Source organism: Salvelinus fontinalis, chromosome 13 (assembly GCF_029448725.1).
Source record: "Salvelinus fontinalis isolate EN_2023a chromosome 13, ASM2944872v1, whole genome shotgun sequence".
NCBI classification, from domain to species: Eukaryota; Metazoa; Chordata; class Actinopteri; order Salmoniformes; family Salmonidae; genus Salvelinus; species Salvelinus fontinalis.
This window is the reverse complement of record NC_074677.1, coordinates 28,151,657-28,177,897: the sequence shown is the minus strand read 5'-3', so window position 1 is coordinate 28,177,897 and position 26,241 is coordinate 28,151,657. Positions and strand designations below refer to the sequence as shown.

The 26,241-nt window shown below is 41.2% G+C and overlaps 2 protein-coding genes across 6 annotated transcripts in view; one reads left to right on the top strand and one right to left on the bottom strand.

The window, feature by feature from the left end:
• The first annotated feature begins 287 nt into the window (after nucleotides 1-287).
• LOC129868351 (ras-related protein Rab-24-like) lies at nucleotides 288-8,621 on the top strand. 2 transcript variants are annotated; one of them, XM_055942264.1, is made up of 9 exons: nucleotides 288-683; nucleotides 1,227-1,402; nucleotides 1,522-1,590; nucleotides 1,799-1,877; nucleotides 3,244-3,311; nucleotides 6,329-6,428; nucleotides 6,599-6,618; nucleotides 6,744-6,803; nucleotides 6,957-8,621. In XM_055942264.1, exons 2-8 carry the CDS (start codon nucleotides 1,289-1,291, stop codon nucleotides 6,798-6,800), a joined length of 507 nt encoding a protein of 168 aa, XP_055798239.1. In that variant the 5' UTR covers nucleotides 288-683; nucleotides 1,227-1,288; the 3' UTR covers nucleotides 6,801-6,803; nucleotides 6,957-8,621. The 2 variants fall into 2 exon arrangements, with proteins under 2 accessions (XP_055798239.1, XP_055798238.1); XM_055942263.1 differs by having other exon boundaries at nucleotides 289-683; nucleotides 6,568-6,618.
• Nucleotides 8,622-8,988: 367 nt separating this feature from the next.
• Nucleotides 8,989-26,241, bottom strand: part of LOC129868350 (histone-lysine N-methyltransferase, H3 lysine-36 specific-like) — a 29,294-nt gene continuing 12,041 nt past the window's right edge. For all 4 annotated transcript variants that reach the window (XM_055942261.1, XM_055942259.1, XM_055942260.1 and 1 more), the window contains 7 exons: nucleotides 23,622-23,734; nucleotides 23,238-23,507; nucleotides 21,550-21,666; nucleotides 13,758-13,899; nucleotides 13,351-13,457; nucleotides 12,882-13,083; nucleotides 8,989-12,606 (listed from right to left, as the gene is read on the bottom strand). In XM_055942261.1, coding sequence (XP_055798236.1) covers nucleotides 11,963-12,606; nucleotides 12,882-13,083; nucleotides 13,351-13,457; nucleotides 13,758-13,899; nucleotides 21,550-21,666; nucleotides 23,238-23,507; nucleotides 23,622-23,734 — 1,595 coding nt within the window. In that variant the 3' untranslated portion in view covers nucleotides 8,989-11,962. The remainder of the gene's footprint in view (nucleotides 12,607-12,881; nucleotides 13,084-13,350; nucleotides 13,458-13,757; nucleotides 13,900-21,549; nucleotides 21,667-23,237; nucleotides 23,508-23,621; nucleotides 23,735-26,241) is intronic.

Genomic DNA, 26,241 nt, shown 5'->3' with positions numbered 1-26,241 from the left:
CAATAAACAGCGAGCAGCAGCAGTGCAAAAAACAAATGGGGGGGTCCAATGTAAATAATCCGGTGGCCATTTGATTAATTGTTCAGCTCTTCCTTGTCAGGCCCCAGAGCCTGTAGGGATGGGCGTTGGCAGTTGAATCTGAATAAAGGAGTACATTGACTTTTGTTTAGTTAATTTTTATTTTATTTATTTGGGCTGATATACAGCCAAAACAGTAGGTGGCGGCATGCACTACTAGCATTTGTTGGCGGACCGCAATAATATCAAAGAAAACCCCGTACAGTAGGTGGCGGCCATACACCAATAGGTGTAGTCTGCCCAAAAACTTTAAAGAAGTAGGAGTTCCCTCATAACAAAGCATCTTGGAATTTTGAATTTAACTTACTTGCTAACGAATGAGGTCTAGAAGTTCAAGTCGAGTAAGCTTTGCCATATGACATAGCAATGGCATAGACTATATAAATGTTAGGGATGTTTCTGTATCTTGTAATTTTAGTTTTTAGCTAAAATGTAACGTTAACGTTACGTGCTGACAACACCAAGTGGCTCAAACATCGGCTGGCTAGCTAACTCTTAACGAAATGTTCATATTTTAAGAGCTATTCGACCATTTACCTATACTGTTAATCTCACTCGGCTCTGATACTTCAATTTGAACACATTTAGCTGAGTTTATCAAGCAGGTAAGTGTTTTGGTTTTAGCTCGCTAGCTAGCTATCAAGTCATCATTAGCTAACGTTAGATGGCTAGCTAGCTAATAAATGCTACTGTGAAGCTAGCTAACGAAACGTTCTTTTGTATTTCGTGTAATCGTTCAGGTCTGCTAATTATGTGCACCATTTGTTGATGGTTAAGCTAATGACAGCATTAACTATTTTGCTAGCTACACACCCATGCCCATTTTAACTTAGCTCAAGTTCACTTCTTAGAATTGTTGACATCTGCCACAAATGTCATGTCATGACATGTCTTGAAATGTATCCTGCCAACTGCTCTCTTCAGACAAATTCTGCTGTGGCAACTTCGAGTGCAGTGTCTCAAACTCATTCTGTGGTGTTGGTACTGTTGATGTCTGCCAAGTCATGCTGCATCGAATTCATGTTGTCATGCCATGAACAAAGTAGAAGGAATACAGGAACTGTTTTATCGTGCCCAACTTCTTAATCATACTATCTACTTGTTGCTATTATTATAATATTTTTTTGTGTCTTTCAACTGTTACACAGCAATTCAGCATCCTGGTCTACCCCTCTCCTGCTCCTCCTTTCTTGTCCTGGTCCTGTGCACTATGACCATGCGTGTGGATGCCAAAGTTGTTATGCTTGGGAAAGAGAGTGTGGGCAAGACCAGCCTTGTGGAGAGATATGTTCACCACCGCTTTCTTGTCGGCCCCTACCAGAACGTGAGTATCAGTCGATTGCCTAGGGCGGTGTGTGGGAAGCTCTCTGCTTTAGTGTGAAGACTCGTTCTCAAAATTGTACTTGCTACATATTTTTCTTGCAATCTTTCTTTCTTCGATAGACTATTGGGGCTGCATTCGTTGCCAAACCAATCCAGGTGGGAAACAAGGTGGTTACACTGGGAATATGGGTGAGTGAGGATGACTGCTGGCATCCTTTATAAAATGGAAATGTAAATGAGAAAGGATTTGCATGAGTCTTTATACTCCGTAGGGAGTTGCCTGGTTTATTATTATCGTTGCATAATAATTTAATTAATAAATCCATTGTAGCCCGATATGAGGTAGCTACAGGCTATGTGTGGATAGACTATAAGTGATTCCTTCTCTGCAACCCAGGACACGGCTGGATCAGAGCGCTACGAGGCTATGAGTAGAATCTACTACAGAGGAGCCAGGGCTGCCATTGTCTGCTATGGTAAGTTCTTATCCCCTTGGAATGACACTATCAATATCACGCTACGTTTTTGTTTTGTTTTGCTACTATTGTGTTTAGTGATGGGGGGAAATTATAGTTACATATTGAAATGTTATTTTTGGACTATATTATTATCGATATTTGATATTTGGTAGCATTAGCTAGCGATAGTCGTCTGTACCTGCTCCAAAACTCCTCCTTTCATCCGATAGCTTGTTCTACATCTTCTTTTTAAATAGTGAGAACCTGTTTTCAGCACTTATTTACCTTACTGATCAAAACAAATTTTCTCATGCTCTCTTGTCTCGCTGTAGCAGACATACACTGAGTATACTAAACATTAGGAACACCCTTCTAATATTGAGCTGAAGTCCCCGTTTTGCCCTCAGAACAGCCTCAATTTGTCAGGGCATGGACTCATCAAGGTGTCAAGCGTTCCACAGGGATGCTGGCCCATGTTTACTCCAAGCTTCCCACAGCTGTATGAAGTTGGCTGGATGTCCTTTGGGTGGTGGACCATTCTTGATACACATGGGAAACTGTTGAGTGTGAAAAACCCAGCAGTGTTGCAGTTCCTGACACAATCCGGTGCGCCTGGCACCTACTACCATACCCCGTTCAAAGGCACTTAAATATTTTGTCTTGCCCATTCACCCTCTGAATGGCACACGTACACAATCAATGTCTGTCTCCAGGTTTAAAAATCCTTCTTTAACCTGTCTCCTCCCCTTCATTTACACTGATTTTGAAGTGGATTTAACATCGATAAGTGACATCGATAAGGGTTCATAGCTTTCACCTGGATTCACCTGGTCAGTCTGTCATGGAAAGAGCAGGTGTTCTTAATGTTTTGTATGCTCAGTGTCGAGCAATATGTTTGGAACATCAAATCACAGTAAAATTGCATTATCAACTCGCAATACATATAGAATCGTGAGAATCACTATACATATCGTATTGGCACCTAAGTATCATAATAATGTCGTATTGTGAGGTCCCTGACAAGCACTAATGGCTTTGTTATTTCCTAAATGTTTAATTGTAGAAATTTTTGTTGAGTGCAATGGAGGTTTCTGCATATATGAGTGTCCTCCACTCTTATTTCCCTCATTGGGGGACTTTTTACAGTTTGGAAAATAGCCAATGAGGCATTTCCCCAGTTGATGACTCTTTTAAGTGTCTTTTAGTTTTTATCTGGTTCTGTTTTTAGTGTTGTTTTTATGGGCTGATTTACATTGCAATATTACTATTAGTACTACAAAATATTCTAGGTCAAATACACTTTCATAACTGTGAAAACATACACTGTTTTGGTTAAGTTTTATGTTGTCATTCACCTTAATTTGTGTGACTTTTTCTCCTGTAGATTTGACCGACACAAGCAGTTTCCAGCGAGCTAGATTCTGGGTGAAGGAACTGCAAAACTGTGACGAGGTTACAGACTCTTTCATAAAAACTCAACTCACTTGCCAATGGGAATTGTATGATGGGTATTGTCATATACAGTGCATTTGGAAAGTATTCAGACCCCTTGACTTTTTATTTTTTTTACGTTACAGCCTTATTCTAAACTGTATTACATACATTTTCTCCCTCATCAATCTACATACAATACCCCATAATGACACAGCAAAAACAGGTTACTAGAAATGTGTTCAAATTTATAAAAAATTAAAGATGCCTTATTTAAATTAGTATTCCGATCCTTTGCTATGAGACTAGAAATTGAGCACAGGTGCATCATGTTTCCATTGATCATTATTGAAATGTTTCTACAGCTTGATTGGAGTCCATCTGTGGTAAATTTAATTGATTGGACGTGATTTCGAAAGGTACACATCTGTCTATATAAGGTCCCACAGTTGACAGTGCATGTCAGAGCAAAAACCAAGCCACGAGGTCAAAGGAATTGTCCGTAGAGCTCTGAGACAGGATTGTGTCGAGGCACAGATCTGAGGAAGGGTACCAAAATATGTCTGCAGTGTTGAAGGTCCCCAAGAATACAGTGGCCTCCATCATTCTTAAATGGAAGAAGTTTGGAACCACCAAGACTCTTCCTAGTGCTGGCTGCCTGTCCAAACAGCAATCGGGGGAGAAGAGCCTTGGTCAGGGAGGTGACACGAGAACCTGATGGTTACTCTGACAGAGCTCCAGAGTTCCTCTGTGGAGATGGGAGAACCTTCCAGAAGGACAACCATCTCTGCAGCACTCCACAAATCAGGCCTTTATGGTAGAGTGGCCAGACGGAAGCCACTTCTCAGTAAAAGGCACATGACAGCCCACCTGGAGTTTGCCAAAAGGCACCTAAAGGACTCTGACCATGAGAAACAAAATACTCTGGTTTGATGAAACCAAGATTGAACCCTTTGGCCTGAATGCCAAGCGTCACATCTAGAAGAAACCTGGCAGCATCCCTACGTTGAAGCATGATGGTGGTAGCATCATGGTGTGGGGATGTTTTTCAGTGGCAGGGACTGGGAGACTTGCAGGATCGAGAGAAAGATGAATGGAACGAAGTACAGAGAGATCCTTGATGAAAACCTGCTCAGAACCTCAGACTGGGGCGAAGGCTCACCTTCCAACAGGACAACGACCCTAAACACACAGCCAAGACAACGCAGTAGTGGCTTCGGGACAAGTCTCTGAATGTTCTTGAGGGGCCCAGCCAGAGCCTGGACTTGAACCCGATCAAACATCTCTGGAGACACTTGAAAATAGCTGTGCAGCGACGCTCCCCATCCAACCTGACAGAGCTAGAGAGGCTCTGCAGAGAAGAATTGGAGAAACTCCCCAAATACAGGTGTGCCAAGCTTGTAGCGTCATACCCAAGAAGACTTGAGGCTGTAATCGCTGCCAAAGGAGCTTCAACAAACTACTGAGTTAAAGGGTCTCAATACTTATGTAAATGTGTTTTTTCTTTGTCCTTGTGGGGTATTGTGTGTAGATTTAAGGGGGGGTAATTTAATCGATTTTAGAATAAGGCTGTAACGTAACAAAATGTGGAAAAAGTCAAGGGGTCTGAATACTTTCCTAATGCACTACTAGTTTATTGGGTACACAATCTAGTACCAGGTTGGACCCCACCTTTGCCAGGTCCCGTATGGCTTGCAATGCCAGGGTTGTGTGTTCGATTCCCACAGGGGACCAGTACGGGGGGAAAGTATGTATGCACTCTACCCTAAGTCGCTCTGGATAAGAGCGTCTGCTAAATGACTAAAATGTAAATGTAGAACTGCCTAAATTCTTTAGCGCATTCTACAAGTTGACGGAAACATTCCACAGGTATGTTGGTCCATGCTGACGCGATGGCATCATGCAGTTGCTGCAGATTGGAGGGCAGTACATTCATGTTGTGAATAGCCCGTTCCATCTCATATTGGGTTGAGGTCTGGGGACTGACCAGGCCACTCAAGTAAACTGAACTCGCTGTCATGTTCCAGACAATGTTTTTCCACTCCTCAATTGTCCAGTGTTTGGTGATCGCGGGCCCACTGGAGCCGCTTCTTGTTCATAGTGATAGGAGTGGAACCCGCTGTTGTCATCTGCTGCAATAGCCCATCCGTGAAAAAGGATTGACGAGTTTTGCATTCCGAGATGCCGTTCTGCACACCACTGTTGTACTGCACCATTATTTGCCTGTTTGTGGCCCTCCTGTTAGCTTACACCAGGGTCCCCCAACTGGCAGCTCGCGGGCTGAATTTGGCATGCAGGTGGTTTTATTTGGCCCCCCAAGTTTTCTGTTGGAGATAAACTGTAAAAACACCAAATCAGCTCCAAGCGATTTTAGATTGGGAAATCTGTTCCCAAGTACTTCTATTCATACTGGAGACGTGATCAAATACAAATGTAAGCAAGGTTTGAAATTGTTTTAGTTAAATATTATATCTATTTGGGATTCTTGCGGTCAATTTGCAGTCTAGAAATCATTTGTAATTATGTTCCGGCCACCCAACCATCCCCTCAAGAAAAAATCAGCACGCAGCTGAATCTAGTTGATGATCCCTGGCGTACACAATTGTTGCCGTTCTCCTTCGACCTCTCTCATCAACGAGCTGTGTTCGCCCACAGGATTGACACTCACTGGATGTTTTGTCGCACCATTCTCGGTAAACCTTAGACACTATTGTGCGTGAAAATCCCAGGAGGGTGGATGTTTCTTAGATATCTGATCCGGCGCTCCTGGCACCGACGATCATAACACGCTCGAAGTCGCTTAGGTCACCTGTTTTGCCCATTCTAACGTTCAATCCAACAGTAACTGAATGCCTCAATGCATGTCTGCCTGCTTTATATAGGAAGTCATGGCCACGTAACGCACTGTCTTTAGGAGCGATCTGTGAATGAGATGGTGTACCTAATAAACTGTCCGATGAGAGTATGTTATCCTATGTATGTAACTGCCCACAATGACACAGATAAAAAAAAAAAATCTTCTATGATCTCAATTGAAGCACTGCAAGATATACCTGTGTGGCACAAAGATTGACCTGATTGAGAGTGACCGGGGCCTGCGGAAAGTAGACTATCATGACGTTCAGGACTTTGCTGATGGTAAATTGCTAATGATAATCATCACTAACTCCTACTTAATGTAGTCTGAGTGTTTGACCAGACATCCTCTTGATTAGTATAAAGACTGGCTGTTTTAAAGGGGCTCATGTTTAGTGTTTTTCCCCATTCTCATATACAGAGATTGGGGCTAAACATTTTGAAACATCCAGTAAAACAGGAAACAACGTGGGTAAGTGACACCTCATGGTCAGTTAATTTCAAATATAGTGTAACCTTATTTTTAATCCATTCTCATAAGACAACATTTCCAAAAATGCAGATGTAGACTCATACTGTCTTTTAACCACATTCCAGATGAGCTGTTCCAAAAGGTTGCAGAGGACTACAACAGCATCTCCTTTCAATTCTTGACCGGTGAGACTTTGGCTCCAGTAGCTTAGCTGTCAGTGCACATTTTGTCTGCAATGGTAGTATTACTAGCATGAGTTGTCAATTTAATCTCCAATGTAGCGAATTAATGCATTCCTGAATGGGTCTGATTGACAATTCTCTGCTTTCTCTTTACAGAAGAGACCGGTATTGACTTGGGTCAGAAGAAGGACTCTTTTCTCTATTCCTGCTGCCACAGTTGAGCCTTTACTGGATGGACAGCTATCACTTGCCGTAAAACCAACCTGAAAATGCAGGATGGATGCTACACATCCCATCTGGAGCCTGTCCATTTAAAACAGAGAAAGAAAGAGAGGAGTCCAAACAGTGTTGCTGGTTTTTCTTGGTAGCTTTTTTCCGTTGTCCCATAGACGATTATATGCTCACTGCATTTAAAGGAGTCCTTACAATAGTTGGACGCGACCCCTCTCTCATGACAAAGGACCTGCCAAGGGCGATATCTGAATGAAGCATACGAGGAACTAGCACCTCAACCCCACTTAAAAAAAAACAACAACATTGATTTCCTCAGTGTCTATCAACCCACCTTATATAAATGAATTATGCTGATGACACAAATGGCCTTCATCACTCAGTCAAATGCCTTGAGTGAGTGTGCTTCCTAATGACTTGATTTGAATAAGCATTCTGTGAACACTTGTTTTCATTGTCTACTCGTCATGGTGAAATGTACTTGCCAAAGTATGTACCTGCACATTTATGGTCATCTAATATGTTTTTCTTAGCGTCATAAGTTCTGATACAGTTGAAAGTATGGAATGCAACTAGAAAGATTGCACCAACACAGGAAAAAGCTTGTGGGTAAATGTAATATGATAGTTATGTCGCCATGGCTAAAAGTACAAGATATAGCTTATGTGGTCCTCTGTAAGTCAGTTGGTAGAGCATGGCGCTTACACCGCCAGGGTTGAGGGTTTGATTCCCTAGGCCACCCATACGTAAAATATATGAATGCCTTACTGTAAGTCACTTTGGATAAAACTGTCTGCTAAATGGCTTATTTATATATATATACTCAAAGAAACCCTACATACAGCTATGTTTAACTAATGTTCAATGTAATCTCCATCAAGTCACTATTTCAATGTTACCGACGCCTCATCACCGTGGCTGACCATTGTCGTTACTCCACACAATGAGAAGTTGCAATTTTCTGTGAATGTATTGTTACTGTTTACACTTTTCAAGAAACCTTTGACCTTTTGAGGCAGTCTAGCCAATGGCAGATTTTTACTTGATTTTACCAATGTGTGTGAAAATGTAGCTTAGTTAGAGCTATTATTGCATTTGAGTACAAAGAAAATTCTGAAACCTCTCTGAGGGTTTATCTCAGTCCCACTGAAGTTGTGCCTGTAGGGTACTAGTAGTAAGCAGCAGCAATGGGCCCACAGGCATGAATCACATATCCATTATTAGCTGTGTATAGAAGGCTCCATTCAAGTGTACATACACTTCATCAAATGTGTTATTGCTTACACACACACAGCACCTTCTATGGTGCCACTCCCCACGGACGCAGACCTGGTGCCTGAGAAAGAGGACTAGTTCACATAGCTCATTTTTATGAATGGTTTACAGGACTGTTATTACAAGGTGCAAGGGGCACAGGCACAAAGCAAGAGGTTGTTTGCAGTCCCACGTCTGAGGCCTTGTAGATATTATAACATGCATAGTCCCAACACTATTACAGGTCCACAGAGAGTCGGCTGATATGATCATTCATTGTGTGGACTGTTTTGTAGCGTGTTGTAAATTGAAAAAATAAAGACTAGATTTCTGCAAGTCTGTGTGTTAGTGTCTGTGTGACACCTACACTACATTAGCCTGGTCACCCAGACTGACTGCTGCATTCACCATTGTTTTCCTTCACTTTATCGTACAGTATGTGAAGTGAAACCGTGGTTAGCACAGTGGTCAGTTTAGTTATTAGCAAGGCTTATAGTACACTGAGCTATGGATGTGTTAAAGCCAGTTGCTATATCATAAGCATGTCTATAGTGGATTATGGTATCAAATCTACCCCTGCTCAATGCAATCGTGAACTGTTATTACAGTAATATGCCTACGAACTTGATTATTCAGTCGGGAAAGGTAACAAACCTCTGGCCCAAATCAAAATGCCAAAAACAGAGTTGAAGAAAAACAGATGTAATTGCAACTTACATTTTTTTCTTTATTATGTACAAAGGACTCCAGCACATTTCAATATCCTCACAAGGCAGCAGGATATTATTGAACTCTTCAACAGCTACAATTTGAACAGATGAATTACACAAGGCTTAATAAGGCAGAGGGAAGAGAGTCAGAAGCTAAGAAGCATGACGGCAACAACAACAAAAACAGCAGTAGAAAAACAATGTCCAGCTTTGTTACATACGTAGATATGTAGAAAAATATTTTACAGCCTCCCAACTCTTCCTTTGTGCCACATCAAAGAACCCTCCAAAGAGGAGGGAGGGGTAACTGACAATGTAGAAACGGAATATATTAAAGCAAAATGATATACAGCTCATTATCATATCAAGTCCCAAAGGTACTGTAGTGATAGTTGAGCCTTCAATCTCCCGACTCTTCCGATTCCCAGCTCATGTCGTGACCAGAAATGATCCTCGACCTCCTCATACTGTATGCTTTCATAGCCTGTTTGATTACTGTGATACTGTTACATCAATATAAAGTGTTATTAACCACGTCTGTTGACAGAAACTCAACCGTAAACAACAAATATGTATCAAAGTTGAAGTGATCCTGTTTGTGGGAATGGTTGATGACAAAGCTGAGACCAGAGAACGCATGATATCCACTGGCTCTAGACTCATTATTAGCTCTTGTTTTTTAATCATTCATCATATATAGCTTTCATATACAAAATGTATATACATATTATATAAGATTTTGGAAGGACAGGCTAGGCCAATCTAAAATGTACAAATACTCTTCCAACAGATCAGTTAAATCTATCTGTGTTTTTATAATTCGTAGGCGTTTTAGTGCTATAAATATGTTCAAGTCAGATAAATATTTACTTTGGCCATGACGGTGGGTGCCTGTATCTGTATATCGGAACAACAGCAGGGGGCACCATGGCAACCTTTACAGTACAGTATATGGACAAGAGGGACCCTTGGAACCGTTTTACCAATTTTTCAAGTCATTAAAAAACAGGTTGGTTTTCTATTAAAATATAAGAAATTGCACATATCTTTTCATGGGCCTCATCTAAAACTAAGCCAGTTAAGTTTTAATAGATAAAGGCTGCTAGAGATACTTCGACATGACTAAAGTGACAAAATTGGGATACATAAAGCAGTAAAAATAGTGCGTATTGTGCAGATTTGGAGTAAAAGTGTGTTATAAGCTTCAGAAATGGAAACACAACATTACATAACTGGAAAGTGGCAAATCCACTTCATTCTGTTCTCTGGCCCTCTAGAATCAACTTCACAAAAACCCAAACACTGATTGACTCAATTGGAAAGGCATAAGCAGAGAAGAAAAACTGACACAACAAAGAGTGATGTAGAGACAAGCTTCAAGAGGGAGAAAACACATAGCTGAGACAAATACTGTAGTGAAAGCATTTTAGCAGGGGAGTGGACCAGTGTACTTTTTAGTGCTAAACTAATGGCAAGGAGTATAGCCGAGCAAACAGAAAGTATGGATTATATAAAGTGACATACAGCAATGTCACTACTAGAAGTCAGTCCCATCTTCATTTGTGCGTTATAAAAGTCAATATAAATATGTCATAGAGAATATAATACACACAAGTGAGCTAGCTGTCGTCAAGGTTAAGTCAAGTAGCTTACTCAACTGCTGAGTACACTCTGGCACTTTCACATTGAAGGTTCAGTTCAGTTTGAAGGGAAAGCTAGACCATGCAAGGAAGCTTCCCACTGGGCAAAAACTGCTTGAATCAATGTTGTTTCCACGTCATTTCAACCCAAAAAATGAAATGTGATGACGTTGAATCAACGTGGAAACTGATTGGATTTTCAAAAAGTCAGCAACTTTTAACCTAAACCCAATGACATGGTGACATTTTTGGTTGATTTCACATTGAATTTACGTTAGTTGACCACTCAATCAGATTTCAGTTGTGTTCAAAGACCTACAGTACAGCCAACTGCACCCCAAATAGATATCAGTACAGAGGAGCTTTCCGCAATGCAATGCCAGGGTTAAGGGAAAACGCAAAGTGCAGTCATGGATTAGGATATAGGCATGTTCAATATCAATATCACCTTGATGTACTACCCACATTTACTAACTAAGCCATTTGATTTCATGTGTATTGTCTAGGTGTCTGTATCATTTGGTGTGGTAAGGCAGATGCCAGCAGAGACGATAGATTCATCATCATCAAATAGGTATGGATATAGACTGTACAATGACAAGGTTGAAATGACTGATTGCGTGACTAATAATTTCCATTGCTGACGCACTAATTTCACAGCATTACTCATTTGTGCCATGTAGGAGAGTTGCTACAGAGAGAACCAGCTTGACAGGCCCATCTAACACACCATAGGCTACTTTCTCATGAGGGGATTTCTGTGCCTTTGACAGTACTGCTCCTCCTCTCTTCAGTCTCCCCTTTGATAAAGGTGAAGCTTCAGATACATTAGTTGCCGTGTTCTCCAAGAGGAGGTGCAGAAATGTAAACATGTTATTAAAACCACAAACCAACAACTATGACAACGAACAAAGAAGAGATTCAAATGGACCTATCTATATGACTAGAGTTACTATCATACCCATTGTGCCCTTAGGCACAGGTCTAGGATCAGTATACCTATCACAACCCCTAACTGGGACTATTAGGGGGAAAATTGACCATAAATCAGTGTCCAAAGGAAACTCCCTCCTGCTCCATTTCGACACTCCAGCTCCAGGCCACATTGTTTCATCCTGCTATTTCTCAGGGGTCTGTCTGAACAAGGCGGTGTTCAAATTCACAGATCTATAAATCATCTGTACATGGATCCTTATATACAAAGATGAGTGAATCTACATGATGCTGAGCACAGTCCCACCCTCAAGAACAAGCAGGTAGCTCTTCTCCCCACCCCCCCATGAATGATTAGCCAGGATGCAGAGTTGTTGAAAAAGGACATAGGTCTTTACTCCTCTTCTTCCTCACCCTCCTCTTCTTCTCCCTCTCCCTCCTCTTCTTCTTTCTCCTCCTCTTCATCTTTCAACTTTAAGCCTTCCATCTCTCCATCCTCCAACTCTCCCTCAATCCCCTCTCCATCCCCCTCTTCATCACAAAAAGGATCCTCAATTTCTTCCTTCTCATCTCCGTAGGAAGAGATGGGTGAGTATTGGGGAAGGAATAGGTGAGAGCTATCGAGGGCCTTCGAGCTGGGTAGAGGGGTGCTGATGGGGCCAGAGAATGGGCCAGAGATGGGGCAAGAGATGGGGCGAGGGGGGAAAGACTCAGGGCCAGGGCTAGGTTGGGGGTCCCCTGTCCCCCTTGTAGTAGCAGCAGCACCAGCCACAGCAGCAGCAGGAGGGGGTACAATACCAGCCCCCGGGCCTGTTGAGAGAGCCCCAGTGTCGGGTAGGTACTCCCTGATCTCCCCTGGCTCCAGGGGGTCTGGTCCACAGGGGTCGTGTTCGCTGCAGGACAGCCGTCCGTCCAGTTTGGAGATGAAGAGCATGCCGTCGCGGTGCAGTGTGCAGTAGGAGCTGGGACACATCTCACAGAAGGAGGCCGCCTCCTTACCACACAGGTCACACTGGTGCCACGGGCACTCCCACCGACCTGCAGCACAGAAAAGGCAGTCAGACGCAGTATATCAGACAGAAGCAATCAGACACAGCCCTGCATCAACAGTAACAGAGAAGTAATCAGCACACTGAGACTGCTAACCAGTGATCTGACAGACATCAAACAGTGAAAATGCACGAAATACGTCATGTATATAATTCTACAATCACACAATCCTACAGTAACAGCGAGGAAATAGAACAAACCACTACAAGCTATGATAACTACTCAAACATTTCCTCTGACAGGAACCGAACTGGGCCACTGACCTGCAGGCCTTTTTGTGAGGTTGAGACAGTCTGCGTGGTAGACCTTGGGACAGCCTGGTCTCTTACAGGACACAATCTGTCCCCCGTCCCCACAACTGAAGCACTCGTCCTCCCTCTCCTTGGTCACCTCCATCTTGTTCTTCCGTTTAGCCTGGACCTTTTTCTTCAGCTTGCGGCCCTTGTCGTCTGCTGGAGGGTTGTTCTGGGGAAGGATGAAGAGTCAGGCTGTTAATAGAGACACAGACACCCAAACTGATGATGCCCCTGTCAATCAAATATCTCATTCCCCTTGACATTACTAATATTTTGACTACTGTATCAAGTGCCCTTGGATTTGTGGAAAGAGATTTTAAAATAGCAATTAATATTGTTTCTACTATCTCATTCTACTATCCCATGTATCTTATTCATTCTGTGGATCATGTTATCAAACCCAATAACAACATCTCGTTCCAATGTCTCCTCTCACCTTTGGCCGGACTCCTAGGAAGCCGCTGCAGTTTGGAGCTCCACATTTACACACAGTCTTCCCATTGGCCAGACACTCCAGATTGTAGTTGAACGTCAGCTCTGTGCCTGGAGACAGGCAGAATGACCCATAGAGGACAGATATAAACCAGTATACACAACAAGTGATGCAGAGATGGACATGAACTGCTGATAGATTTACCTATATAATTACCTTATAATAGACTAGTACTGTAAATATACTGCCTATGGACTACTCTGTCCTGGTGAATATTATGCAACTTCCTTTTCTTCTTTAACTAGTTCAATGCTCTTATATTTCTCCTGTAATGCCTATGTAATGAAAAGTGTTGCCAAAAGTCAAAGCTTTAACATAGCACAAACTCCTCATGCCAAATCTCCGCTCACCTGCAGGGATGTCTATGAGAGCGAAGAGCCCCACACGTGTATCTCCATTCACCGTCCACTTCTGGGTCTCACAGTTGGGCTGGCAGCTATGGTTCATGAAGCGGGCCTGATTCCCCTTCGGACCAGCGTCGATGATCCGATCCTGACAAACACACCGAAATTAAAAACACTGTTCAATCATCAAGTCTGCTTGGGTGTCTTTGTATTACCATGCAAAGCAGATGCAATTTTCTGAGGTGAAATATAGAAAACCAAGAGAATCCTCTTAAAACAAGAAAACAAGAATGGTCAATAATAGTGATAATAACTACGTAATAACAACCAATAGCATTAAAGATGCAATATGCAGAAATCGCTCTGCCATTTCCTGGTTGCAAAAATCTAATAGTTTGCCTAATTTCAGTTTATGTAGCAAAACAAGCAGTCATTGTGTAGAAAATCATTGTACCATCTAAACCACTGTGAAATATATTTTCCATAACCAAAAATATTGTCTTTTAAGCTGTTTGAAGCTTGTGTACAAACCCAAAAGTACAACACGCAAAAATGAAACTTCAGAACGGGAAGCATAGAAATCTACTGCTTCTACGACTTGCTTTCAATGAGAATGAGAGATCTATAACTCACATTTCTATGTGAAATTTGTCAGATCATCTAAAAAGTTACATATTGCAGCTTTAATAACCCATGACAACTTCCTGTAGCTAGTAACATAAATCATAGTTAAAGGTCATAAGATTACAGAGAAAACTTCATGCCAAGAGACTTTTGACTTATTTTCTGACTCCCAACCCGTCCCGCAAGAACTGGTCCCGAACCTGACTGCAGTTCCGTAATGTTATTTTAGGTGTTTGTGACTGGCTTGCTTTGCAGCCCTGGTCCCAGCAATTTTGCCAACCTAGTTGAGATCAAAATGCGCAAAAATAACCTAAGAAATACAGTGGCAATAAAATGTATGGGAACCCTTTTTTATCTGGATTTCTGCATAAATTGGTCATAAAATGAGATCTGATCTTCATCTAAGTCACAACAACAGCCAAACACAGTCTGCTTAAACTAATAACACACAAAGTATTGTATTTTTCTTGTCTATATTGAACACATCATTTAAACATTGTAGGTTGGAAAAAGTATGTGAACTCCTAGCCTAATGACTTCTCCAAAAGCTAACTGGAGTCAGGAGTCAGCTAACCTGGAGTACAATCATTGAGACTAGATTGGAGATGTTGGTTAGAGCTGCCCTGCCCTATAAAAAACACTCACAAAATTTGAGTTTGCTATTCACAAGAAGCATTGACTGATGTGAACTATGCCTCGAACAAGAGATCTCAGAAGACGCAATATTAAGAATAGTTGACTTGCATAAAGCTGAAAATGGTTACAAAAGTATCTTGATGTTCATTGATGTCTTGATGTTCATTGATGTTCACTGATGCCTTGATGTTCATCAGTCCAATGTAAGACAAATTGTTTATAAATGGAGAAAGTTCAGCACTGTTGGTACTATTAGGAGTGGTCGTCCTGCAAAGGTGACTGCAAGAGCACAGCACAGAATTCTCAATGAGGTTAAGAAGAATCCTAGAGTGTTAGCTAAAGGCTTAAAGAAATCTCTGGAACATGCTAAAATCTCTGTTTACGAGTCTAAGAATACGTAAAACACTAAACAAGAATGGTGTTTATGGGAGGACACCACGGAAGAAGCCACTGCTGTCCAAAAAAAACATTGCTGCATGTCTGAAGTTCGCAAAAGAGCATCTTGCTGTTCCACAGCGCTACTGGCAAAATATTCTGTGGACAGATGAAACTAAAGTTGAGTTGTTTGGAAGGAACGCACAACACTATCCGTGGAGGAAGGCACAGCACAGCACACCAACACCAACACCAACACCTCATCCCAACTGTAAAGTATGGTGGAGGGAGCATCATGGTTTGGAGCTGCTTTGCTGCCTCAGGGCCTGGACTAGAGGTCGACCGATTATGATTTTCCAACGGCGATACCGATACCGATTATTGGAGGATCTAAAAAGCTGATGCCGATCAATTGGCCGATTTTTTCAATGTATTTGTAATAATGACAATTACAACAATACTGAATGAACACTTATTTTAACTTAATATAATACATCAATAAAATCAATTTACCCTCAAATAAATAATGAAACATGTTCAATTTGGTTTAAATAATGCAAAAACAAAGTGTTGGAGAAGAAAGTAGAAGTGCAATATGTGCCATGTAAGAAAGCTAATGTAAGCTAATGTAATTTAAGTTCCTTGCTCAGAACATGAGAACATATGAAAGCTGGTGGTTCCTTGTAACATGAGTCTTCAATATTCCCAGGTAAGAAGTTTTAGGTTGTAGTTATTATAGGAATTATAGGACTATTTCTCTCTATACCATTTGTATTTCATATACCTTTGACTATTGGATGTTCTTATAGGCACTTTAGTATTGCCAGTGTAACAGTATAGCTTCCATCCCTCTCCTCGCCGCTACCTGGGCTCGAACCAGGAACACATCGACAACAGCCACCCTCGAAGCAGAGTTACCCATGCAGAGCAAGGGGAACTACTCCAAGTCTCAGAGCGAGTGACGATTGAAACGCTATTAGCGCGCACCCCGCTAACTAGCTAGCCATTTCACATCGGTTACACCAGCCTAATCTCGGGAGTTGATAGGCTTGAAATCATAAACAGCGCAATGCTTGAAGCATTGTGAAGAGCTGCTGGCAAAACGCACAAAAGTGCTGTTTGAATGAATGCTTATGAGCCTGCTGGTGCTTACCATCGCTCAGTCAGACTGCTCTATCAAATCATAGACTTAATTATAACATAATAACACACAGAAATACGAGCCTTAGGTCATTAATATGGTCGAATCCGGAAACTATCATCTCAAAAACAAAACGTTCTGTATTTTATCTAACGGGTGGCATCCATAAGTCTAAATATTAATGTAACATTGCACAACCTTCGATGTTATGTCATAATTACGTAAAAATCTTGGCAAATCAGTTCGCAATGAGCCAGGCGGCCCAATCTGTTGCATATACTCAACTCTGACTCTGCGTGCAATGAACGCAAGAAAAGTGACACAATTTCACCTGGTTAATATTGCCTGCTAACCTGGATTTCTTTTAGCTAAATATGCAGGTTTAAAAATATATACTTCTGTGTATTGATTTTAAGAAAGGCATTGATGTTTATGGTTAGGTACACGTTGGAGCAACGACAGTCCTTTTTCGCGAATGCACACTGCATCGATTATATGCAGCGCAGGACACGCTAGATAAACTAGTAATATCATCAACCATGTGTAGTTAACTAGTGATTATGATTGATTGATTGTTTTTTATAAGATAAGTTTAATGCTAGCTCGCAACTTACCTTGGCTTTTTACTGCATTCGCGTAACAGGCGGGCTCCTCGTGAGGCAGGTGGTTAGAGCGTTGGACTAGTTAACCGTATGGTTGCAAGATTGAATCCCCGAGCTGACAAGTTAAAAATCTGTCGTTCTGCCCCTGAACAAGGCAGTTAACCCACCGTTCCTAGGCCGTCATTGAAAATAAGAATGTGTTCTTAACTGACTTGCCATAGTTAAATAAAGGGTTAAGTAAAAAATAGAAAAAATCTGCAAAATCGTCGTCCAACATGACCGATTTCCGATTGTTATGAAAACTTGAAATCGTCCCTAATTAATCGGCCATTCCAATTAATCGGTCGACCTCTAGCCTGGACAGCTTGCTATCATCGACGGAAAAATCAATTCCCAAGTTTAAGACATTTTGCAGGAGAATGTAAGGCTATCTGTCCACCAATTGAAGCTCAACAGAAGTTGGGTGATGCAACAGGTCAACGACTCAAAACACAGAGGTAAATCAACAACAGAATGGCTTTAGCAGAAGAAAATACGCCTTCTGGAGTGGCCCAGTCAGAGTAAAATACACGTGTTATCAATATTTATTTCCAGTTAATGTCAATAGAAATCTGTCAGTTTAAGCTAGAGATATGTTTTTTGCATTGAATGCGTCTCAATCTACCGCATCCGCCAATGTCGAACTTCCGCATCTGCGGTGAAAGGTGACAGAGCTAGAGCTGTGTTTATCAGACCATGAGACATCCCGAAGAGGCGCAACAGCGCCTCTTCAACCTCAGGAGGCTGAAGAAATTTGGCTTGTCACCCAAAACCCTGACAAACATTTACAGATGCAAAATTGAGAGCATCCTGTTGTGCTGTATCACTGCCTGGTACGGCAACTGCACTGCCCACAACCGCAAGGCTCTCCAGAGGGTGGTGCGGTTTGCACAACGCATCATCGGGGGCAAACTACCTGCCCTTCATGACACCTACAGCACCCGATGTCACAAGAAGGCCAAAAAGATCATTAAGGACATTTACATCATTTACATTACATTTAAGTCATTTAGCAGACGCTCTTATCCAGAGCGACTTACAAATTGGTGCATTCACCTTATGACATCCAGTGGAACAGCCACTTTACAATAGTGCATCAGATCTTTTAAGGGGGGGGGGGGGCAGAAGGATTGCTTTATCCTAGGTATTCCTTGAAGAGGTGGGGTTTCAGGTGTCTCCGGAAGGTGGTGATTGACTCCGCTGTCCTGGCGTCGTGAGGGAGGACAACCACCAGAGCCACTGCCTGTTCACACCGCTATCATCCAGAAGACGAGGTCAGTACAGGTGCATCAAAGCTGGGACCGAGAGACTGAAGAACAGCTTCTATCTCAAGGCCATCAGACTGTTAAACAGCCATCACTAAACTCAGAGAGGCTGCTGCCTACATTGAGACCCAATCACTGGACACGTGAATAAATGGTTCACTAGTCACTTTAAACAATGCCACTTTAAATAATGGCACTTTAATAATGTTTATATATCTTACATTACTCATATCACATGTATATACTGTATTTTTTACTAGCTATTGCACCTTGCATATGCCGCACAGCCATCACTCATCCATATACTTATATGTACATATTCTCATTCACCCCTTTAGATTTGGGTGTATTAGGTCATTTTGGGGGAATTGTTAGATTACTTGTTAGATATTACTGCACTATCGGAACTAGAAGCACAAACATTTCGCTACACTCACATTAACATCTGCTAACCATGTGTATGTGACCAATAAAATTTGATTTGATTTGATCTTTCTTATATCTCTCAGATATGGGACAGACACTTCAGAACAAACTTCCTTTAGATTTCTGTTGTTCCATGTAGTGAATCTGTTATTCAATGCATTTGTATGGGCTAATAGCAGTAAGGCCAAACATTTTTTTCATCAAATCATTTTTTTTATGATACCTCAATCATTTTTTCTGTGATACCTCAATGCATCTAAAAATTCTAAATCAAATAGCTAAATGATCCTTGGTATAACCTTTTCAAATAATTCCATATAATGTAGTTTAGTAGAAACCCACCTCTCCTCCCCCGGCTTAGACAGGGCTATGCTGTGCTTCTCCACCCATATAGTATAGTCTACATGCTATTTAATTGAGACCACCCATACAGGCACACTTGATTTCACACGCCCAACAAAAGAGAAGATATGTAGGCTACTGAAACTAGTCAGCAAGAATGAGGGTATTAGAGTCTGTGAATATTGCAACAGAGGTGCTTTTAATACAATAGATGGCATATAGCCTACAAAACAAAGATAACCGTTTTGAAATAATCTGGCATATATTTGATAGCACTGTGCAATTTGCAGGCAGACACAAATAAATGTGTTTTCAATATTTATTTCCAGTCAATTTCGGAGCCACAACTTTAGCCTATCATATTTAGTAAGTTAATTTCTATGGAAATTACGCTATCACTCATATTTCATATGTCACAACGATTCATCGATACGTATGCTATGATGCTGGTAAGGTTGTCTCGCACCTACAGTACTGGTCATAAAAAAAGCTAGCTAGCTGATGGATGCAAACAATGTTCTTACCCAAAAACATAGCAAAACAACATAATCTGTTTCAGTAGCTATCGTCAGCTAGCTAACTATATAGCTTGGTGTCATCATCTAAAATAACCCTAATTTATAAAACAGTTCTTATTTGATTAATGGTGGTCGGACCCATCTATGAGAAGCTAGCCACAATATGGATTAGCCACAATAGCTGACTTTGCAGTTAGCCTTCAAAATAAAAGTATGTCATTGACAGTGATGCAAATGAATACAAATAGTAGAATTATGCCATAATTGAATAGATCATAATAAACAAGGTTGGAACGTTGTTATACAAAATCAACAAAAGCCAATAATTTGTTAATTTGACAAAAATATGTTGAAATCACACTGAATGTATTAGAATTTAGAATTGCATTGGGGCATACTTATTTCACTGTACAGCCTTACCTATGAATTGTGGATCAATGACATGGGGTATCAGTCTACTCAGTGACACCCAGAGAACATTACCGTTGTAGCTCTTATTGCGGGACTCTGAAACAACTGAATTGAGCCACATTTATTGTCAACCTACTATGTGTATTGAACATTATTCCAAAAGAAAAACAATACTGTGTGGATGTTTTGGAGTCTGATAACTCTGAGGAGGGCGTTGGGAAAAATATCTTGGTTATTGAGTAGACTGATACCCCATTTCCTTGATCCCCAATCCTTGGGTAAAGCTGTACAGTAAAATATGAATGTCAATACACACAATAAGCTGACTGGGGAGGTGATTTCACACAGTCACACTCCCGCGATAAGAGCTACAACGCTAATATTTGCGTAAACTCTAAATAGTTGTGTTCTGTTGGTGTCACCGAGTAGACTGATACCCCATTTCATTGCTTCACATTCCAACCTTGTTTAACATTATCTAGTCAAAATATGGCATGATTCCACCAATTGTAACCTTCTGCATCACTTTCAAAGGGGTACTTTTATTTTGAAGGCAAACCGCAAATTTCACTATTGTGCCTAATCCTTATTGTGGCTAGCTTCAAAACACATAACCCGGTCCGGTTGAGCCTCACTAGCCAGATGAAGCTAGCTGGGTGCTTATAACGTTAGCTTTGGGCAACAGGGTTAAGTAGTTGGCTAGCTATTTATTTTCATGAACTGAAGTTCAATTTCAATAGGTGAACAAGTGGCAACCTAGCTAATACTTACTCACAAGTATTCCTAAATCATTGCTAAGAATAATGAAAATGACTGCAGTTTCTACTTGTCATCGATTTCAGGCTGGTTGTATTGGTGATAGCTAGGTACCAAACTAAAGCTAACTAGCTACCCCAGAAGTAGAGGTCAAACAAATAATGGCTTGTTACCAACGCACTATTGTAAACACATCGTTCGTGGCCGGTGTGTGCTTGTTTACAAACTTTTTTGTTCAGCTTTGACAGTGCTACTGTTAGTAGTGGGGGCACTTGGCTTGCACGTGCAAATTCAGCACACACAACATTCTATAATAGAATTGTGTTATTTGACGTGTATCTTTTTTGACACGCAAAGACCCAAACAGCGTTCCATAGTATGCTGACATCACCTGGTGGTAAATTAGTTAATATACCAATAAGAAAGAGAGTTCCAAACCTCTCTGCCAACAGCTTCCTCTCTACGCTCAAAACACTCCCAGACAGTCCTAGAAAAATTCTTGCTTGAGAAATTGCCCTTTGCTAAGAAGCTATTTTTGTTTGCTTTTGACCATTTTAATTGAAAACAATCACACTAAGGTACTAAATTGTTACCCAGAAATGATTTGATATTGAGATAAAAACAGCTGCATTAGACCTTTAAGTCCTGACTCCTGAACCCTACCTTGTCCAGAGTCAGCATGTAGAAGTTACAGATGTCGTTATCCTGGGCGTGTTTGATCCTGGCCCGACACTCCTCCTCATCGATCACCTCTCCTACGTACTCATTCACAAACTCCCCCTGAGAACACACAACCATGACAGTCAGCAGGAGAGATACGGTAGAACACTCATTCTAATATTAATCATCAGGTATGAAAGTAAGGCGGTACAGACCAGTATGGCGTCCTGGCAAAATAAATTGTGGGGGTACACTGTGCTGGTAAAACGTGAGCCGATCACAATTAATACAACATGCCCAAAAAAATATAGTCAATCACGTCATTACTTAACATTACTGAATGTCAGCTGCAAGAAAAATTAGCGAATTGACTGTATACGCTCCAAATTGCGTTGTGGTTCGAGGAGAACACTTACATTTTGTCAAGGCAGAGATGAGTAGCCGAGACCAAGGCGCGCGTGGACAACAGTGAATACATCAATTCATGCTACAAGCGTAGGCCTAATGACAATCGCAGAATGTCATTACAATACATGTACTGTAGGTGTTTTGTAACAGATGTCTCTTTCCATTCATCAAATTTCAGGTTCACAGTGCACTGTTGGGGTTTGGATGCTGAAATTACAAATGTTTCAAGTTTTAATGTGCGCGGGAGCACCTTTGTTAAGTGATTGTTTGACAATCAGATGAAAAATGATTATTGCTTGTGTTTATGCCACATTAAAATGGATAGGGGGCGTGTCCATAAGGCTAAGGGAAACTAAGTTTTCCCTAAAGTATATGTAATTAAATTGACAACATTATATAACCTAATTAGCTTACTCTTGTCTATACAGAAATAAATACAATTATTCAACATAGGCTACTACAACAGAAAGCATGATTTGGCCACAGAGGATCATTAACTTCTTAAAAATAAAAGCTGTGGATTGTTTTAAATCGCATGACCTACAGTCGGAAGGACCCGCAATTTGTGCAGCGCGTGTTGCAAATACCAAATAGATTGTTGAGTTGCGACTGTCAGTGAAAAGCAGAGACCCAGCCAGCCAGGCATATCGCAATATTTAAAATACAATCGCGTAAAAGCTGTTTGGAAAGCAAATGGCTATTGCTGTGTAGAGATAACAATGAAAAGACACCAATCTGTCTTTTAGTTATCAAAATTCTTAAATTCTTAACTTAATTGATCGAACAGAAGCCTATCTTATTGGCACCAGCGGAGAACATCAGCCATATCCTTGGTGAGTGTGCATATTCACTGTCTTTATCATTGGGTCAGTGTTCCTTTTGTTTGTTTTTGGACAATCATTTCCTCCTCCAGGTTAGATGGACGTCATATTGTATTTGTGTCTCCCCTTTTCGTAGCCCGATTATATGAATCAGACAATATCGTATTTATTGATCTGTTTGTCAGTGTCAGCAGAGTAGGCTACCCTGTAATTTTTGTAGTATACTTGGGGGGGTCCCGTACCGGTAAGAAATTAAATCTATGATTTCTTGAACAGCCAAAAGATTGTGCACATTTTCTAGAAAAAAAGTCTGCTGGGACTGAAATCTGTCGGGATTGCAGAAGAATCAAAGTCCCCTTTCAATTCCATAGCTTTTTGAAAATAGTTTTAGCCCCAGGGGATACAGTTTCATGGCGGCACATTGATCTCTACTTAATTTACTCTATAATTGACATGTATTACCTTCTTGATGTCGTGGGCACAGAGGAGGCCCCAGCCTCGTGCCAGCGTCCTGAAGATCTCCACCTGGCTGTACTGGCGCTTGGTGAAGGCCTGGTTAAGACAGCCCTCCCCTGCTGGGCACACTTGGGGGTGGCACTCATACATCAGCATGCGGTTGATACACTCAGAGTCAATGCCACAAGGGTTCTCGTCCGATGCCTTGCAGTTACAGCGCGGGATCTCTGATAGGTCGGCCGTAATGAACTGCACCTTCCCGATTGGCCTATTCACCTGAGGGGTAGGAGAGTGATGTCAGAGGAATTAAGATGTCAAGGGGATGTTCTAATACTTCTACAGCTCAAACTTCATATATACATTTTGTGTGGCAAGAGGTGTGGCAGTTACCTTAATGTGTCTGTATGGAGGGGGTTTCTTGTCGTTCCTCCTGTCCTCCTGAAGCTGTCTCAGTTCTTTCTCTGCCTGCAGTTTCAGAAACCTGCTAGCAGCTTCCTCCAAAGCTGGGGAAAGATTAACATTAAGTAAAAAACAATCCTTTTAACTTTGCTTTGTGGAAAGTCAGTGTCCTAATAGTGCACTGTGCACCTGCCAGTTTTCCTTTCCAATTCGCAAGAGGCAAAAACCTGAGATGTGTATTTAATGACGAGATGCTCATGTTTCCACCCTAACAATGAGAGTCGTTGTCCCAAAGGCGGGAAGGCAGACGACAAGCTTAGGTCTGCATATTATGCCCATAGAAACGCATTGGGCTTATTCTGGACAGATTTTGGCGAGAGTGAGCCCTCTCGCTTCGCCTCTTCCTCTCTGCTGAAACTCTCACCAAAGCATCCGAGTGAGCGAAACAGCTCCCCTCGGTCTTACTATATGTAGCCCATGTATCTAATCCAGTCTGGCTAGAAATAGTATGACATGTCATACTCTTTTGGTCCAGACAGCATCAGCTATATATGGTCTACACATACTGAGACAGAGGCCGTGTCTAGCTAGACTTGACAGTTCATGACGCTTTTGTATTCTGATAATTGAGTTCTGATCATAAAATTCCGAACACGTCATGCGTCTGTCTACATTTATATTTAAATGTGTCCACCTTGCCCACTCTGTCTACATTTACATTTAAATGTGTCCACCTTGCCCACTCTGTCTACATTTACATTTAAATGTGTCCACCTTGCCCACTCTGTCTACATTTACATTTAAATGTGTCCACCTTGCCCACATTGTATCCATTCCCGCACTATATTCAAATGCCAGTATGCATTCTATAAAAGGTGGAATAGGTAAAACAACAGCTGATGGCAGTATCTAACTACTGTAGGTAAGTAGCCAGCTAAGCTCTGTAGCCAGCCAGCAAGTTAGCAAGCAATGCTAGAGGGATTGCAAACGAGTTAGCATAAAAATAAAATAAATACATCTAAATATTAGCTCGCTGGCTAGCATTTATGAGGCCAGCAAACACTTTCCCCACACCCTAGGAACGTATTTCCGCCAACATTATAATGAAAAGGTGCCTCTGTCCCAAAAACACACATTTTATGACTTGTGGGAGGAGTACTGATGACTTCGCCCACTGTATGCGCTTTCGGTAGCCTGACTACGTCCAGACTGAGGAAAAATCGGCACAAAATGCATCCCTGACCACCTCCTGAAGTGGTCAGACAGATCTGAACACAATCAGACCACAAAGCGACTTTCGTGCGTCTAGACAATTGCAAGCTTCGTATTCTGATAGCAGAAGTCGCATGTAAGTGTCAAGTTTAGACACAACCAGAGAGCGCTGGTTCGCTCTCTTGGAGACTTTATCTGAGATTGATGCGTCTTTCTGTTGGCGTGCGTCTCGGTCAAATAAATGATCAATATTTCAATATTTTATTTGGACGGGCAAGGAGGTAGGTAGGGCGGGCCAGGCCCCCTAAGGCCCTCCCATAGTGCCGGCCCTGCATGGCTCCCAAAGTTTTCATACTTATTCTCGGTAATACTAATTACCCCATGAAGACATTCTTTAATAACCTTTTACTGCAGGGTCACACAGTGTTTGTTGGTAGTCTTAAACAAATCTATTTTGAAACTAAAGTATTCACCTCATACACAATGTTATGGTCTTAAAAAAAAGAAGACACCTACACCATGTCAGAAATAGAGTTCAAATGTATTCAAGTTTGCATCCCAATAGTACACTTTATATACATCACAGAAGACTGAAATATTACAAAACCGTTTGACATAGAAACACCATATTTATTAAAAAAAATGAATTATGAGATAATGAAATATATGAATAACATTCCACACATGAGGCCACTAGGTCATTTAACTGCAGGAAAGGGCTACAAAAGTATACTCGGTCATAACAGACTTCAGAGGGGCAAATAAAACTCATAGAATTAAAAGGAAAGTATTACATCTTCCTAAGTCTGAGGGTGGTTTTAACCTTCCAGACGTGGAATTGTATCAACTCACCACCCAAGGCTTTTACTTGAGACATATAGTTAAATGCACTAAAGAGGAACAATGGGTACATATTGAAGATGTGCATGCTCATCCCTCAGAATATTTTTATGTGTCAATTTTCAAAGGATAAAGCTAAGAATATTAACAACTTCCTAGTTAAGAACAACATGGAAGAAAATGAAACGTATTCTACAAGAACCAATCTCACTCCCTTATAACACAACCCTATGGAACAATCCTTGGATAGCTTTTCAGAATTCACAGATAAATTGGTCCACTTGGAAAACTAAAGGCATAAAAACCATAAATTACTTGGTAATAGGAAATAAATGTATTTCCATGACAGCTTAAAATTTTGAATTGACTAATGTAGATATTTTCAAGTACATCCAACTTAAGTTTTATATCACGAAATGTTGATTAGAAATCTTTTGGACATCAGAGCAATCTTGAGGTAATCCTATTTGAGTCAGAGAAGGATATTCATATGATAGGTACGCTGTACAAAACCTTGCAGAGAGCCTATCCAACTGACAATCTCTTAGAAACAAATATA